At 36.8% G+C, this 18,050-nt stretch overlaps 1 protein-coding gene across 1 annotated transcript in view; it reads right to left on the bottom strand.

The window, feature by feature from the left end:
* The window catches only part of TERB1 (telomere repeat binding bouquet formation protein 1), a 42,116-nt gene extending 28,977 nt beyond the window's left edge, over window positions 1–13,139 (bottom strand). The window contains exons 1-7 of the mRNA XM_029213466.1: window positions 13,080–13,139; window positions 6,470–6,580; window positions 6,152–6,280; window positions 4,312–4,443; window positions 3,110–3,170; window positions 2,900–3,015; window positions 2,674–2,796 (exon numbers count right to left, since the gene is read on the bottom strand). Of these exons, the coding sequence (XP_029069299.1) occupies window positions 2,674–2,796; window positions 2,900–3,015; window positions 3,110–3,170; window positions 4,312–4,443; window positions 6,152–6,280; window positions 6,470–6,580; window positions 13,080–13,122 (715 nt within the window). The 5' untranslated portion in view covers window positions 13,123–13,139. The remainder of the gene's footprint in view (window positions 1–2,673; window positions 2,797–2,899; window positions 3,016–3,109; window positions 3,171–4,311; window positions 4,444–6,151; window positions 6,281–6,469; window positions 6,581–13,079) is intronic.
* Window positions 13,140–18,050: the final 4,911 nt, after the last annotated feature.

Here is an 18,050-nt window from a genome sequence, read left to right as displayed (position 1 = left end):
TTTCACAGATAGATAAGTACTTTTTCCAGCATCATTTGTTTCTACCTTTTCCAACACAGAGTTACTGTGGCACCTTTATAGAAAATCAACATTCGTAGAAAATCAATCATATATATATGTCTATTTCTAGGTTCTCTACTTTTTCCATTGATCTATGTCTACACTTACACCAATGCTACACTCTTGATTACTGTATAGTAAGTATTGAAATCAGGTAATATAAACCCTACAATTTTGTCCTTTTTCAAAATAATTTTGACTATCCTACCCCTTTGCATTTCCATGTAAATTTTAGAATCAGCTTGTCAATTTCTGCAGAAAAGCCCGTTGAGATTTTGATGGGGAGTGCCAAGAATCTAGAGGTGAATTTGAGAAGTGACAGTATAACAATATTGAATCTTACAATCCATGAATATGATATCTCTCCCATTAATTTAAAGTTTTATCTCAGCAATGTTTTATAGTTTTCAGCATATAGATATAGCAGATGAAATCATTAAATGTACCCCTAAGTATTTTGTTTTTTTTATATTATTGTAAATGGCAGTTACTTTAAGTTCCCAAGTGTTGCTAGTATTTCTGTATATGACCTTGTATCCTGCAACCTTGCTAAAATCACTTATTAGCTCTGTAGCTTTTTGTAGATTCTTCGGATAATCATGTCATCTATGAATAAATACCATATTTTCTTCTTCCTTTTCAATCTCTATGCCTTTTATTTCATTTTCGTGCCTTACTGCACTGACTTGGATGTCCAGTCAAATTATGAGAGTGGCTATCCTTGTCTTTTTTACAATCTTAGGGGGAAAGCATTAAGTCTTTCACCATTTAAGTATGTTAGCTGTAGTACTTTGTAGAAGCCCTTCATCACATTGAGGAAGTTCCCTTCTATTCCTGGCTTACCAAAATCTTCTGTCATGAATGTATGTTGAATTATGTGAAAAGCTTTTCCTGCATCTTTGGAGATCATATAGTTTTTCTTTTCTAGTCTATGTATATGGTGAATTTCCTAATGTTAAACCAATCTTACATGCCTAAAGTGAATGCCACTTGGTCAGAATATATTATCCTTTCTATATATTGCTGGATTGATTTGTTAATATTTTGTTATGGATGTTTGCATCTATGATCATAAAGGATATTGGCCTACAGTTTTCTTGTAATGTCTTTTTCAAGATTTAGTGTGGAAATAATGCTGCCCTTAAAAGTTTGTTGGGAAGTGTTTCTTCTACTTGTATTTCCTAGAATAATTTATGTAGAATTTTTTTTCCTTAAATGTTTGGTAGAATGCACCAGTGAAGTCTTTTTTCTTTTCTTTTATTTATTTTTGGCTGCATTTGGTCTTCGTTGCTGCGTGCAGGCTTTCTCTAGTTGTGACGAGTTGGGGCTACTCTTCGTTGCAGTGCACGGGCTTCTCACTGTGGTGGCTTCTCTTGTTGTGGAGCACAAGTTCTAGGCACGTGGGCTTCAGTAGTTGTGGCATACGGGCTCATAGTTGTGGTTGCAGGCTTATAGTTGTGGCTCGTGGGCTCTAGAGCACAGGCTTCAGCAGTTGTGGCGCATGGGCTTTGTTGCTCTGAAGCATGTGGGATCCTCCCGGACCAGGCCTCAAACCCATGTCCCCTGCATTGGTAGGCGGATTCTTAACCACTGTGCCACCAGGGAAGCCCCAGTGAAGCCTTTATGACCTGGAATTTCCTGTGTTAAGGTTTTAAACTACAAATTCAATTTCACTATTAGATATAGGAATATTCAGGTTATCTATTTCTTCTTGAGTGAGCTTTTGTAGTTTGTGTCTTTCAAAGAATTTGTCCAGTTCATTTAAGTTATCAAATTTAACGGCATAAGGTTGTTTCTACTATTCCTTTGTTATCCTATTAATATCTGTTAAGATATAGAGATGTCATCTCTCATCTCTTATAATTTGGGCCTTCTATTTCGTGGTTAGTCTGGGTAAAGGATCCATTTTAGTGATCTTTTCAAAGAACTAGCTTTTGGTTTAATTGATTACTCTGTTCTATTTCATTGATTGCTAATCTTCTCTTTGTTATTTCCTTTGTTATGCTTATTTTGAGTTTAACTTGCTCTGATTTCTAGTTCCTTAGGTGGAAACTAATATAATTGATTTGAGACCTTCCTGCTTCCCTATGCAAGCCTTATTGCTATAAATTTCCATCTAAACACTGATTTTGCAGCATCCCACTGTTTAATTTTGTGTTTTCATTACCATTAAGTTAAAAACATTTCTAATTTCCTTTATGATTTGTGATTCATAGGTTGGTATTTTTATTTTGATGTGGGTTTTTTTAGTACTGTGTTGCTTAATTTCTAGATATTAGGGACTTTTCTAGATGTTTTACTTTTATTAATTTCTAATTTAATTCTATGTGGTCAGAGAACACTCTCTGTGGGTTTTTACAGTTTTGCTGTGTAGGTGTTCTGTTTTGTGAGGATATATGGGAAGACTCAAAACTATGCTGCCACCACCATCTTCCCATAGCTTCTTAACAATATCTATTTTTAAGATTTTCTATGTATAAGATTTTAACTTATACAATAGTATAAATGGTTCCAAAATGACACAACTTACTGGAATTCATTAATTCAATAGGTTTTTGTTATGCTTTAAAATATGTTTTTTAAAGTATAACCTAGAGAATAATGAATACTTACTGTTATTTGCAAGAGTGAGTCCAATAAATGAGCAAATAGGGCGAATTATCTCAGGTTTCGTGCAATTTATTAGCCAGTCATTAGCATGTGGAAAAAGTGAAGAGCAAAGCATTTGATTTTCATCTGAAAGGAGAAAAAGGCAATCATATTTTAATATACTTGGAAAATATCAGTTTTTTATTTGTTTTTATCTTTATTTTTATATGTAAATATTTGAGAAAATTACCATTTTGAGGATTGTTGACACAGACACACAGAGTACTACACACTGAAGACCACAACTGATAACTCTGGAAAACATTTTCATCTGACAAATTCAACTCATATTTTGAAAGAACTGTCCTATTAGGTTAAATAGAAAAGGAAGTAATTAATACAAATGTGTTAAGGTCTTAAGAAATCAATAATTAATAACAAGAGATGTATATTTACTTACTTGAACAACTGTGATAGAACTGAAATACAACCTGTTTCTCTCACAAGCGTCTGTCCAGTCCCTTAAAAAAACAGCCATATATTACACGAATATGACTTCTTAGAAAATAATTTTGTAGAAATGGAGAACAACATTTAAGTAGTATTTTTTTAAGTAGTTTTTTTTTTTGTTTGTTTGTTTTTTGCGGTACGCGGGCCTCTCACTGTTGTGGCCTCTCCCATTGCCGAGCAACAGGCTCCGGATGCGCAGGCCCAGCGGCCATGGCTCAAGGGCCCAGCCGCTCCGCGGCATGTGGGATCTTCCCGGACCGGGGCACGAACCCGTGTCCCCTGCATCGGCAGGCGGACTCTCAACCACTGCACCACCAGGGAAGCCCAGTAGTATTTTTAATAAATAACTTTCAGTCACTTTAAAGTATTATAAAGTACAATACAGAATTACAGTAGGTAAAAATCTGTAATCAAGATTATTACGGAAAATACATTACTTACGTTTAGAGAATGATAGTAATCAAATTTCCTCTAAAAATTGCAAAACACTTATTTTGCATGGTTCTGTGTTACAATACCAAAATATGCTCCAAAATAGAAAAAAAATTAATTCAAAACATAAAAATAGAAAAAATAAAATCTAGAAGCATTTAAAATGCATATAAAATTTCTAACAATTTGAAGATTTAAATAAGCAATGTTAAAAAAATAACCTTAGCCTGGGCAATAGGTATACAGGAACACTCTATACACTACCCTTGCAACTTTTCTGTAAATCTAAGATTGTTCCAAAATAAAAACTAAAACAACAATAACAAAAACAAAGTAAAACTTTCTCCAAGAGCTACATGAAATTTAACACCATTGCTGACTGATAAAATGACCTTAAATACAATGATAATTAAATGGCCAATTCAGTGGAAAATCAACCAAACTAATTCATTAAACGCGTCCCTTTTGCTTTTAAAGCTGTTTCTTTTCAATGTTAATTAAATAATGCAAATCACTTTAGTATTTTTTAAAATACTAAATTAATAAATATCAAACAATTAAATGCACGCTATTAATTCTCTTTTCTTTAAAGCCGTAGTTCTCAGAAGTTAGTTAAATTAAAAAAGGTACTGACATAAAGACTAGAATAAAAGGACTAATAATGACTGTTCCAATTTATTATTTTAAAAATATTTCCATAACATAAGAGAATGTACTTACTATTATTTGAAACTAGAACCAAAATAACATAGACAGACATTCTTTTCAAATTTGTGTTTGAATCATTGTTAGATAAGAACCAAGTTAAGTCTTCAAACAATTCTGAAGTGCACAAAGTCTGCTGACAGTAAACTGAAATATGAAAATATAATTTTAATTTCTATGTATTAGCACAGACAAGTTTTAAAATATGCTGAACAAAATATAAAATTGCCATATGGACAATTCTCAACCAATTCTCATTTCACTGACATTTATTAGTCATAAAACAAATTCTGACAAACTTATGTGCTTACTCAATTAACAGACCAAAGAAGCAATATTTTAATCAGAAGTAGTTGATCTAGGTTCTAAAATATGTATTGCAATCTCACAGAATTTCCAATAAAAGCCTAACTGAACAAAAATTTAAAATAAAACATGACCAAAAAATTGATGATAAGTAACAAAACATAGCCAAAGAAAAATTTAAGAAAATTCAGAAACCTGCTTTAGAAAAGAAGGACAAATGATACTTGTGGTATTTTTAAAGACTTTTCTAGATATAAAAATATCTTTCCCAAAGACAAAAATGATACCTACACGACAGGAGAGGCTTTTTGGTGATAATCATGCAATAAGCAGAATTTTTAAAAAATAATTTGAACACATATATCCAGTGTCTAGAACAGCTTTTAGACACTTTCAAAGGCAAAGGCAATGTCTTATTTATCCCCAATGCCTAGCACACAGCTTGGTTCTCAACAAGTGGTGAAGAAATATTTAACGGTTGAAAATATAAGAATATAAAGTTATTTGACAAACTGATAGTTTAGATTTAACCTCATTTCAGGTATGCTACAGAAACATGTTTTTGTTGGCCATACAGAAAGCATATTTATCCACATATAAGATGGCTGTAAGTTATCTTCATATTCTGATTCAAGTACCTGGATATATAGATAATGAACAGAATAGAAAAACTAGAAATAGACTCATTAAGTGATAATGGTAGCATCTCAAATCAACGTGAAAAAGATCTGCTTTTAATAAAAAGTGTTGGGATAGCTGGATTGCCATATTAAAAAAAAAGATAAAACTGGAACCTTCATCACATCATATCCCAGGAAAATTCAAAAAGAATAAAACATGTATAACTAAAAAATAAAATCATACAAGTACCAAAAGAAAACATGGGTGGATTCCCCTGTAATCTGGGAGTATGGAAAATTTTCTTATGATTCAAAATCCAAAAGCAAAAAAGAGAAAGAATGATGAATTTTATTTTTATAAAAATAAAAAACATTCATATGGCAAAAAAAAAAGCATAGTAAAAGACAAAGTAAAAAAAATGTTTCCAACTAATGGCAAGAAAAATTGTGAAAGATTTTGAAATGGATGATAACAATTACTGAATGTCCTGTCTAGCACACCCTTCTAGATTATTTGTCTTTTACTGTCTTTGGGCTATTTTATAATTCTGTAAATTGTAGAAAACTGATATTAATGCAAATTATTCTTGTCCACAGAAATGCAAAACATTTCGACCGGTAGAACATAATTGAGTTTTAACCTGCAGACACTGACCAGTTATGTGCCTATTCCTAAATTTCAGCTTTCCCAAATGCCTATAGTATTGTTTTTTGCCATTACTTTTGAAACAGTTGTAACATTTTACTCGTTCCCTCATTAGTTAATAAGATAAATAAAATCTTTGGTATGCATTAATTTAAATAAAATACCTGTAAAAAACTATCCAGACATGTAAAAAAGGAATTGAACTCTAAAATTATTTTTTAGTAGTTTGTTAAAGTATAACACAATGATTAAAGGATAGTGAAATAAAGTTTTCTTATTTTACCATTTTGTTCTGCAACAGCTCCTAATGTATATAATGCTGCTTCTTTTACCATACTATGTTCACTTGACTTTGCAAGATCTTTTACAAACATCAAACCACCAATTTCCCGAAAATAAAGACCTGCATTACCTGTAGAGTGTGCAGACAAAACAAAGAAGAATATTTATTATAATTATTATTTTAAGGACAATAAATCACATGAACCCAGTAACATAATATGTAAAATAACTGAGTAGAAGAGAAAGAACTATGCATATTTCATATATCACAATACTAAACAACTAGAATCACAAATAAAAATTCACTATCATGTCTTACTGTTTTGTTGGCAAATTGAATGAATAGTGACCAGAGCTTCCTTTTGCGAAAAAGCATTGTCCATTTGATACTTCAGACACTCCAATAATAAGTTCAGGTCGGTCTTCATTCCTAAAGAACAAAAATTTCATTATTTTAAACCAAACATTTCCTTTCAAAAATTAACCATTTAAATTTCACACTCTAAATACATATCTTTGTATTTGCTTTTTAAATAATATGTATTACTTTTTAAAATCTAATAAGCAGGGGCTTCCCTGGTGGCGCAGTGGTTGAGAATCTGCCTGCCATTGCAGGGGACACGGGTTCGAGCCCTGGTCTGGGAAGATCCCACGTGCCGCGGAGCAACTACGCCCGTGAGACACAACTACTGAGCCTGCGCGTATGGAGCTTGTGCTCCGCAACGAGAGGCCGCGACAGTGAGAGGCCCGTGCGCTGCAATGAAGAGTGGCCCACGCTCACTGAAACTAGAGAAAGCCCACACACAGAAACGAAGACCCAACACAGCCAAAAACAAATAAATAAATAAAATTTTAAAAAATCTAATAAGCAATAAAGATATGTAAAAGAAAGATGTTCCTTAGATAGTATAACTTGAAATGAACTTCTTATAATTATTTGATTTTCCCTTTGCATGAAATATATGAAAAGAAAATCCAAATATTATTCTCTTTAATTAAAGCCACATTGGTTTAAATATCTGCTATTTAGAATGAACTGAATGAAAATGAAAATACACTATATTAGGGGCTTCCCTGGTGAACAGGAAGGAATCCGCCTGCCAATGCAGGGGACACGGGTTCGATCCCTGGCTCAGGAAGATCCCACATGCCACGAAGCAACGAAGCCTGTGCACCACAACTACTGAGCCTGCTCTCCAGAGCCCGCGAGCCACAACTCCTGAAGCCTGGGCGCCTAGAGCCCATGCTCTGCAACAAGAGAAGCCACCACAATGAGAAGCCCACGCACCGCAATGAAAAGTAGCCCCGACTCGCCACAACTAGAGAAAGCCCGCGCACAGCAACAAAGACCCAACACAGCCAAAAATAAATACAATAAATACATTTTTAAAATACCTTTAAAATAAAAGTAGTGTTTTCTGAAGTGAAGATAAGCCACAAATGGAGAAAATACTTGTAAAGCACATATCTGATAAAAACATATCCAGAAAACATATAGACCTTTCAAAACTCAACGAGAGCAAACCACCCAATAAAACAATGAGCAAAAGATTTGAACAGACAAAAAAGATACACAGATAGCAAATAAGCATATGAAAAGCTGCTCAACATCATTAATCATTAGGAAAATGCAAATTAAAACCGTAAGGAGACATTATTACATGCCCACTAGAATGACTAAAATTTAAAAGACTGACCACAACATATTTTGACAAGGATACAAAGGAACTATAACTCTCATATACTGCTGGTGGACACATAAAATAGTACAACCACTTTGAAAGTTTAGCAGTTTCATAAATTGTTAAACATATACCTAAAATTTGATGCAGTCATTCTACTCCTAAGTACTTACTCAAAATAAAAGGAGATATATGTACATACAAAGACTTGTACACAAATGTTCATGGTGACATTATATGTAATAACCAAAAATTGTAAACAACTGAAATGTCCATCAGCAGATGAATGGATAAAGAAGTTGTGGTATAACCATACAATGGAATACTATTTAGTGATAAAAAGGAATTAACTATTCATACATACAACCACACGGATAAATCTCAAAATACTTATGCTGAGTGAAATAAACTACACACAAAAAAGAGTATACGATAGTATACTGTACAATTCCACATACTGAAAAAACACAAACTAGTCTACAGTAACAGAAGGCACATCAGTGGTTGCTTGGGGAAAGGAGGTCCAGGAAGGCACAGAAGGGAGGTATTACCAAGGGACACGAGGCTATGCTCACTATACTGATTGTGCTGATGTTTACACAATGCTGGGTATATACACATGTTAAAATTTATCAAAATACAAAGTTTAAATATTTATTTACGGGCTTCCCTGGTGGCGCAGTGGTTGGGGGTCCGCCTGCCGATGCGGGGGATGTGGGTTCGTGCCCCGGTCCAGGAGGATCCCGCGTGCCGCGGAGCGCCTGGGCCCGTGGGCCGTGGCCGCTGGGCCTGAGCCTCCGGAGCCTGTGCTCCGCAGCAGGAGAGGCTGCAGCGGTGAGAGGCCCACGTACCGCAAAAAAAAACAAAAAAAAACATATTTATTTACAACTAAAAGGAAACAATAGACAATCATTTTCCTATAAAATTCTTTACAATAGCCTTTAAACAATTTCTTGTCTTGGTTTTAAGGATTTAAATAAAATTGTACATAGACTTTGACAGAATGCTTGAATTAATATTTAAAGTTTTCAAAGATATAGAATGAAAGGAGGAAAAAAATATAGAGAAGCACACTAAAAAAAAACAACTAAGATCTATTGTGAATCAATTAGTCTTCCTCTTGACAGAAATTCAACTGGCAATTTGGTTCAATGAAATAATTCATGACTCAATTTGTTAGTAAAATATCATAGTACAAAGGTTATCACTGAGTTGTCTTGGAGTAACAGCAAACTTTTATTGATCATGTTCTACATTAATAGAAACCATAAGAAGGTTAGTGTGACTGTACAGATATCAATAAGCCATTCATCATCAATAACAAGCCAAAGAGGATTTTTGATGGGGCATGGTGATTTTCAATTCTAGGCACAGAAACTTTTTATGTACTTTTCTTAATTCCTTCTGTACTTCTTTTTCATACTTTAATATTTCCTATCATAATCCCTCCCTTCCCAGACAAAGCACCTACTGATAACTACAACTGGGTTTTTATCTTCTCCAGGCTATGCAAGCTAGCTCCTTCAGTAATTCCTGAAGAAAATAAACAAGCAAACAAAAACTGAAGTGTTTACAATACCAAAACCACAAGCAATAAAAGCAAATTCAATAAATTGGACTTAAAACTGAAAATTTCTGAGCTTCAAAAGGTATCATTAAGAATGTAAAAAGACAACTCACAGACTGAAAGAAAATATCTGCAAATCAGATATATCCAATAAGGGGCTTGTGTTCAGAATACATAAGGAACTCCTAAAACTCAACAGTAAAAGACAACCCAATTAAAAAGCATGCAAAGGATTTAAATAGACATTTCTCCAAAGAACATATACAAATGGTCAATAAGTATATGAAAAGATGCTCAATATCATTAGTTCTTAGGGAAGTACAAACTAAAGCCACAATTAGATACCACTTCACAACCACTAGGATGGCTATAATCAAAAATAGTCTAACATTCTGACCAAAGATTTGGAGAAATTGGAACCCTTATACATTGCTGTGGGAATGTAAAATGGTACAGCTGCTTTGGTAAACAGTCTAGCAGTTCCTCAAAAGGTTAAACATAAATTTACCATAGATTCAGCAATTCCACTCCTGGGTATATACCCAAAAGAAATGAAAACATATGTCTACCCCAAAACTTATACATGGATATTCATAGCAGCGCTATTCATAATAGCCAAACAGTGGAGACCCAAATGTCCATCAACTCTTGAATGGATAAATAAAATATGATATATCCATTCAATGGAATCATTCCACGAAAAAGAGGAATGAAGATACTGAGACAACACGGATGATCCTTGAAATCATTATGCTAAGTGAAAGAAGCTAGTCAAAAAGGCCCACATATTATATGATTCCATTTATATAAAATGTCCTGAATAGGCAAATTTAGAGACATAGAACAGATTAGTGGTTGTCTAGGGTTAACAGTGGTGTGTGTGTGGGGGGGTGACTGCTAAAGGGTACAGGTTTCTTTGAGGGTGATGAAAATGTTCTAAAATTGATTGTGGTGATGGTTGTACAACACTGTGACTATATGGAAACAAGTGAACTATATATTTTAAATGAGTAAATTACGAGGTATGTCAATTACATCTTAATAAATTTGTAGGTATACATATATATATATATTTTTAATTACTGGTATGCTCTGCAGTTGACCTAATGACTGAAGTGGCCCCAATCACAGTTTTTTTGGGTGATTGATATGGATGCTGGGAAAGACACAGTCTCTCTCCTTTGCAAGTCACAAACTGTATGTAAATTTGGCTATTCACTTCCAAGGCCAAATCTGGACTCTTGTCATTCATTAGTCAGAACAGCTCTACCACTGATATTTTCAATTCCATTATTTCATTTTCTGAATATTACTCCTAATTCTTTCAACTGGCTTACTTCCTTATTCTTATATTTACTCCTTGACCCCTATGATCTCTACTTCCTTTACTCATGTTCTCAGAGACTTGGTTTCATTTCCTTCCCTCTTCATCCCAGATCCCATGATTCATCACCTCAACCATTATCTTGCTAGGATTCCTTGGACCCCTTCTCCTTCTACCAGACATGTTTTATAATCCTAATTGTGACTCAAAACAGTTTCTTTTCTCTGCTCTTTCAGCTCAAATTTAGGCATTGCTAAAAGGAAAAAAAAATTAAGCAGTTATGCCATTGCAAATATTTGGTATGCATTCCAGGTTACACCCCCCAACTCTACTCAGCAACCCCATCCATGGTCAGCTCCATCTCCAATTCCCTTCTGTTGTTTCTCCCATTTTCCTCAATGGCTACTCCAAATCTTCAGCTCTCTTCAAACCTCATCTCTTTCTCTTCCACTTCATGTTTTAATTTCAGGCCTCCCAGAAGTAGACCATGAAACAAAAATTTGAGTGCAAGTACTTTTTTGAAAAGATGAAACAGAAAGGGAAGGTAGACACAAGCAACCCCACCAGGAAACTCTGGGAGCTAGGGTAGAGCCATGTGTCTCAGAGTCATCACAGTCAAAGTGTGAAGAGTATTTATCTATCAGCTCCCATCAGTTGTTTAGGGTTGATTCCAGAGAATAAGCCATTAATTATTTGTCATCTCTGTCTCGGCCTTGCTCTCTGGGCAAAGCAGGTTATAAATGCTATAATAAACTCTCGGTCAAAAAGACACAGATGTTAGGCCTTCACAGAATTCCCAGAACACTTTCCACAACACAGAATTCCTACAAAAATATCTGCAGCCACACCCATTCTTACCTCTTCCTCTACAATATCACACCAGGATCCAGCTCCCATCCTGTTCATGGTTAACACATTCACCTGTGTTTTGGGATCCTGCAATGACTACAACTACAGTTGGCCCATGAACAACACGGGGATTAAGGGCACCGACCCTCCACTCAGTTGAAAACCCACATATAATTTGTAATCCGCCCTCCATATTTGTGGTTCCACATCCTCATATTCAACCAATCTCAGATCATGTAGTACTATCAAAAAAAAATCTGAATATAAGTGGACCCACACAGTTCAAACCCATGTTGTTCAAGGTTCAACTGTACTATAGTTTTTTTCTTGCCCAGAATGATTTCCCTCTTCCTTCTCGTGGTTCCTTCGGAGAACATTTCCTCACAACTCTGAGTTTCCCAGTTGTATGAACTGATACGTTTCCTTTTTTTCCTTGAACTAGTTTGAGTTGTATTTCTCTCGCATACAACTCAAAAGGCACTATTACAGGCCTATGACCTTCATTAAAATATATTCATTTAACAAATCTTTATTGAATGTCTACTATGCATCCACTCTGTATCAGATAGGGATTCTGATTCCAAGGAACTCACAATCTGGTGATAGAGACAGAAGAGGATGTAAGTAATTCCCATAGTGTGATAAATGATCTGAGAGGAGCATCTCCAGCAATTATCCCATCTTTCCAGTTTCTTCAATTTCTCCCTCTCCATAATCCCCACTCCCTCTTCACATATTCTCTTATCTCTATACCTCTTATAAGACTCCTTAACATTACATCCTCCCTCTAGTTAATGCCATATATCTTCAGACAAGCTTTTAAGAAGAGTAAGCTATTCATACTGTCTCCAGACTATTTCCCACCCAGACCTCAATATACTGCAATCTGGCTGAAATCTATTAAATTTACTATTAATAAAACAAAAGACCTCCTAAATGAAAAATCCAGTGGATACTTCAGTCTTCATCTGTGATACTTAACACCGAGGCTCTTGGGTAATCTTTCTCAAAGCATTCTCCTAAGGCTGATTTCCAAAATACCACACTCCTGACCTTTCTGAAATGTTTTTCTCGGTCTTTTTTTGAGGGTCCTCTTCCTCAGCCAAACCCTGATGTGATGGGGTCCATTAGGGAATACTATTCCCCATCCTTTTCTATTTTAATATTTCCTCTCTGGTTAACCTCCTTTATGCCCATGAATTAAATTTCCATTTTTCTGAGGACAGCTCTGAAATTTGATGGTGGTCCTCTCAGGTTTCCACTGTTCTTATATATACCTCCATTAAATCAGCTATCATATGGTATTCTAATTATCAACATGCCATCTCCCATTAGAATGTCAGTTTCCTGAAGTCAGTGTGACAGGCACAGAGTATATGCTTAATAAATATTCATGTAAATTGCTGAATAATTCTTTCATTTCCTGAAGCCTGTCAGATAATCTGCAGTATATCCCACAAATACACTATAAAACAAATTTCAGATATATGATCCATAAATTTCTCACCTTGTATTTTCTTTGTGTCCTCACTTTCCATGCTTGTCTGCATTCTTTTACCTTATATTTCATCTATAAGATAAAGGTATTTTCTCAATTTAAATCAATTTTGAGAATTCCAGAATTATATATGCAAAGGGGTAGGAAAACAATAGTTTTCTCAAACCAGAAGAGCAAAGATTGAATCTGAAACTTATTAGGTGTGTGGTATTAGGTATGCTTAAGTTCTCTAAGGCTCAGTTTCCTCATCTGTAAAATATAAATTTCCAACTTCATAGAGTTGTTACAAGAATTAAATTTGAAAACATACATAAATGCACCTCGCACTCAAGTACTACAGGCATTCAACACATTTTATTAAACAAACACAGGAATGATTGGTTGACTGAATCTAGTTGCTCCACTTCTGGTTCTCCTTCCTTATTTTCTTTTCTGTAAATTTTTATCCCATGATTTCAGATTGGGCACTCCTCCATGAACCAGAGGTTTAAAACACAAATATGCACACACTCTTTAGATGTGCATTTCTCTTCACAAGCTTAGCTTAATACTAAAATTTTTTCTAACAACTCATGGCTATTTTCAAGCTTAAACCTCTGTTTATATTCATTAGATGAATTTTAAAAATAACTGGCAACCCTAATACGGCCTCTCACATTCTTTAAAATGCTAAACTGATTTTTTAGAAAAATACATCAGAGTCCAATTAATTTCTTAGAGCTATAATTCAGGACTCACAGAACTCTAAAATTCTTATTTACTAAAGCACTGGGTGGTTAAAGAGAGATCGTTAATTATCCTTTCTTTCATTTTAACTCTCAAACTGAAAATTCCCAAACAAAAAATTTAATGATAAATATGAGAATCTTTTATAAAGTAATATACAAATATTTACTAGTTTTGTCATTTTTTTAACCTAAATATTCCATTTAAAAAGGAATGGGTAAGTACATCATAGTATATCCACAGGACAGGATATTGTTATAAGAATATTGACATTTACTTGAAATGTTTGACAGTATGGAAAAATGCTTATGTTACAATGTAATCAAGGGCTTCCCTGGTGGCGCAGCGGTTGGGAGTCCGCCTGCTGATGCGGGGGACGCGGGTTCGTGCCCCGGTCCGGGAGGATCCCACATTACGCGAAGCGGGTAGGTCCGTGAGCCATGGCCGCTGAGCCTGCGCGTCCGGAGCCTGTGCTCCGCAACGGGAGAGGCCACAACAGTGAGAGGCCTGTGTACCACCAAAAAAAAAAAAAACAAAAAAAAAAACAAAAAAACAATGTAATCGAAAGAGCAGGACTCAAAATTTTATCTACAGTATGACCCCAATTATGTAGAGGCAAACATAAAATAAAACTAGATGGAAAAGAGCAACATATTAACACTTGTTGTCTTTAGCTGGTGGTGTTTTATTTCACTGTTTTTCATTTTTCACAAGTTTTATAATAGAAGCTTCTAATGTTCAGCAAGCCCAATGATAGACCAGGCTCTATAAACCCCTATAAACCTTATAAATACTATCTTTTTAGTCTTTACAATAACCCTACAAGGGAGCTATAAGGATAAAGATAGATGAGGAGAAAGTAAACAATTTGCTCAAGTTCAAACAGCTAGTAAGTGCCAGAGCTAGAATGGGAACCAAGAAAATCTAAGGCAAGGGCTACACTCTTGTTATACTGCCTCCTACATATAATTTGGAGACATATTATAAACAGACATACTATATGTCTGTTTCATTTATACTATATATAAATGAAAATTTACAGGAAAATTTACATCCTTTTTTAAAGGTTGCATTATCTTTGAGCAAATGGGTTAGGATTTGGAAAAAGACTAGATTAAAAAACAGCCTGTTAAAAAAAAAAGACGTATCACACATGGAGGTTTTTGCTTTGTGACAGAGTTTAATTTTAATTAGTCAATCTATTCTGCTTTTTAATATAATTTTCATATTTAAAGAGGGATATGTTTTAAATTGAAGCTGACAACACAAACTACCTTCTGTTCCCCTTTGTCTGTCTTTCTTATACTGTTTTCTAATAAATGGTTACTTTGCACAGTAAAATAAGATAAAGTTTGCCAAATATCTAGTAGCATTAATACAAGTCATCTATTTACCTGCTACATGCTTAAAAACATCCACAGCAAAGGACAAGTTATGACTTCTAAGGGAGGGATAACTATAAAATTATATTTAAAAGTATAAAATATAGTATAATCCCAAGAACAAAATCATCTGCTCAATAAAACATATTATTAAGTATTTTCAGTAACTTAGTGAATAGATGCAGACTGCCATGAACAAGATTTCAGAATTATTTACTGTATTCTCACAGGGGGAAAAAGGGATTTTTTTTCCAGGTAACAGGAAGAAACTATCCTACTTACAGTTTGCGCTCAATCAATTCCCCAAAACACTACTGTTAAATTCAAATTTAAGCAAGAAAATGAGCTGAACATTTCCTCTTTTACGTGGCCTAGAAAATGTTAACATGAAAAGCTTTTTGAAATCTAAATAGCACCTTCAAAATATCTGAAAGATAAATGACATCTTTCTGTGCATAAGGCTGGCAGGGCTGAAAATCCCACCATATCTGCCACCACTAAGTTGTTGACAGTGGATCCCCAGCTTGGGCTCATACCAAGTGGAAACTTTCCCCTAAAGTAGGAGAGGCAAGGGAGAAACGGCCAAGATGCAAGTAATGTAACGTAAACTTTCTGTTACAATAGTTTAGATTGAGAGAAAACAGTCGATCAGGTCCAGAAACAGGCTGAGGGTACCAGGAGCCATTTCACTACAACATCAACACTCCCGGCCTCAGGAGACTGGAGCAGCCGTTCTGCATTCATCCTCATCACCTCATCCCAGTTTCCACAGGTAACCGACAGACATCTTTCCCGGGAGAGAAGACTAACTCCACCCTGTTTCGTCCATTTGCGCTCATTAACACCACGACCTGGCTCACCTAAAGAGCTGGAGGAAGTCCTTTTGAAGAGCACAGGTGGTCCCTCGGGCCCTTCCCTCTTAGACCAGGGTTCTCCAACTCCTGCAGGGACGTGGCCGCACGTTAGCGACCCGAGGCTGGCTCCACCACGGGCGATTCACCGGCAGGGCATCGGGTGGGTCTGAATGTCCGCCCCGTTAACGTGCCCTCCCCCTCAGGTGATGCGGAACACAGGTTCCCACCCCCCGATCTGAGAAACAACTGCCCCAGCAGCGCCCACCCCCTTCATACATCAGAGCCACCTAGGGAGGCGCCCGAGAATTCTGAAGTACAATCGGCCAGGCTCTAGCCGCCTAAGTGGTACGTGACAATTCTCTTTTTCCCTGTGCGGGCCTCAGCCCGGGGCAACCGCCTCCTCAGAAAGGCCTCATCCCGCCTCATCGCCCCATCCCCTCATGTGGGTCGGTTAAGAAGGTTAGAGCGGGGCGTTCTGCATCCCAGACCTTCCACAGGAGGCGACGGGCGGGTTCCGAGGCGGGGCTGAGGCAGGACCCAAACGCGCAGGGAGTGGAGGCCGTGGCCTTTACCCTTAAGCCGCAGCGCCCTGGGATTCGCCCTTTCTCCCTCGCCGCCCGCCTAGCACGACGCCCGACCTGGTTTCCCGCCGAGAATACCCGGCGCACTTCGGTGGGGCGGGACTTCCGGCCGCTCCGCCCCCACGCCGGGTCTCTCGCCGGCCACTGCTCACCCACATTCCAAAGTGCAGCGGATAGCAAGTGTGCGCCTGTTTAAGTAGTGGAAAGTCGCAATATGAAGGGGAAATCCTCTAATCTCACTGCTCCCTGTGTAAAGGGCTTTCTTTGCTCAGAGGGGCGTTCGTCCGAAGGAGTTAGGAGAACGGGCTCTGGGATCGCTGAGGCCGGCGTCGTGGCCTCGGGCAGGTGTGCGCAGGCGTGGGGAGGAGGCCGTCTGAACCCCAAGCATTGCCATCATTAATCTTTTACAACCTTCCCTCCTCTTTGTATCCTGTTCTTGTTTTCTGATAAAACTATACATCTGAAATATTTGTCTTTTTAAAGTTGTATTTAAAAACAATTTTTAAAAATTTATTTTTATTTTTGGTCGTGTGCGGGCTCTCTCTAGTTGTGGCTACTCTTCGTTGCGGTGCGTGGGCTTCTCACTGCAGTGGCTTCTCTTGTTGCAGAGTGCGGGTTCTAGGCGCATAGGCTTCAGAAGTTGTGGCACATGAGCTTAGTAGTTGTGGCTTGCGGGCTCTAGAGCACAGGCTCAGTAGCTTGTGGCACACGGGCTTAGTTGCTCTGCAGCATGTGGGATCTTCCTGGACCAGGGCTCGAACCCGTGTCCCCTTCATTGGCAGGTGGATTCTTAACCACTGTGCCACCAGGGAAGCCCCTTTTATTTTTTTTAACATCTTTATTGGAGTATAATTGCTTTACAATGTTGTTAGTTGCTGCTGTAAAACAAAGTGAATCAGCTATATGTATACACATATCCCCATATCCCCTCCCTCTTGCATCTCCCTCCCACCCTCCCTATCCTATCCCTTTAGGTGCACACAAAGCACCAGCTGATCTCCCTGTGCTATGCAGCTGCTTCCCACTAGCTATCTATTTTAAATTTGGTATTGTATATATGTCTTTGACACTCTCACTTCCTCCCAATTTACCCTTCCCCCTCCCCGTGTCCTCAAGTCCATTCTCTACATCTGCATCTTTATTCCTGTCCTGCCCCTAGGTTCTTCAGAACCTTTTTTTTTTTTAAGGTTCCGTATTTACGTGTTAGCATACAGTATTTGTTTCTCTTTCTGACTTACTTTACTCTGTATGACAGTCTCTAGGTCTATCCACCTCACTACAAATAACAATTTCATTTCTTTTTATGGCTGAGTAATATTCCATTTTATATATGTGCCACATCTTCTTTATCCATTCATCTGTTGATGGACACTTTGGTTGCTTCCATGTCCTGGGGGGAAGCCCCTTTTAAATTGTATTTTAACAAACAGTGACGGT

This window comes from Monodon monoceros, unplaced genomic scaffold (genome assembly GCF_005190385.1).
Source record: "Monodon monoceros isolate NGI ecotype Baffin Bay Population unplaced genomic scaffold, NGI_Narwhal_1 Super_Scaffold_10, whole genome shotgun sequence".
Taxonomy (NCBI): domain Eukaryota; kingdom Metazoa; phylum Chordata; class Mammalia; order Artiodactyla; family Monodontidae; genus Monodon; species Monodon monoceros.
The sequence above is the reverse complement of the archived record's forward strand: the minus strand, read 5'-3'. Positions and strand labels throughout refer to the sequence as shown.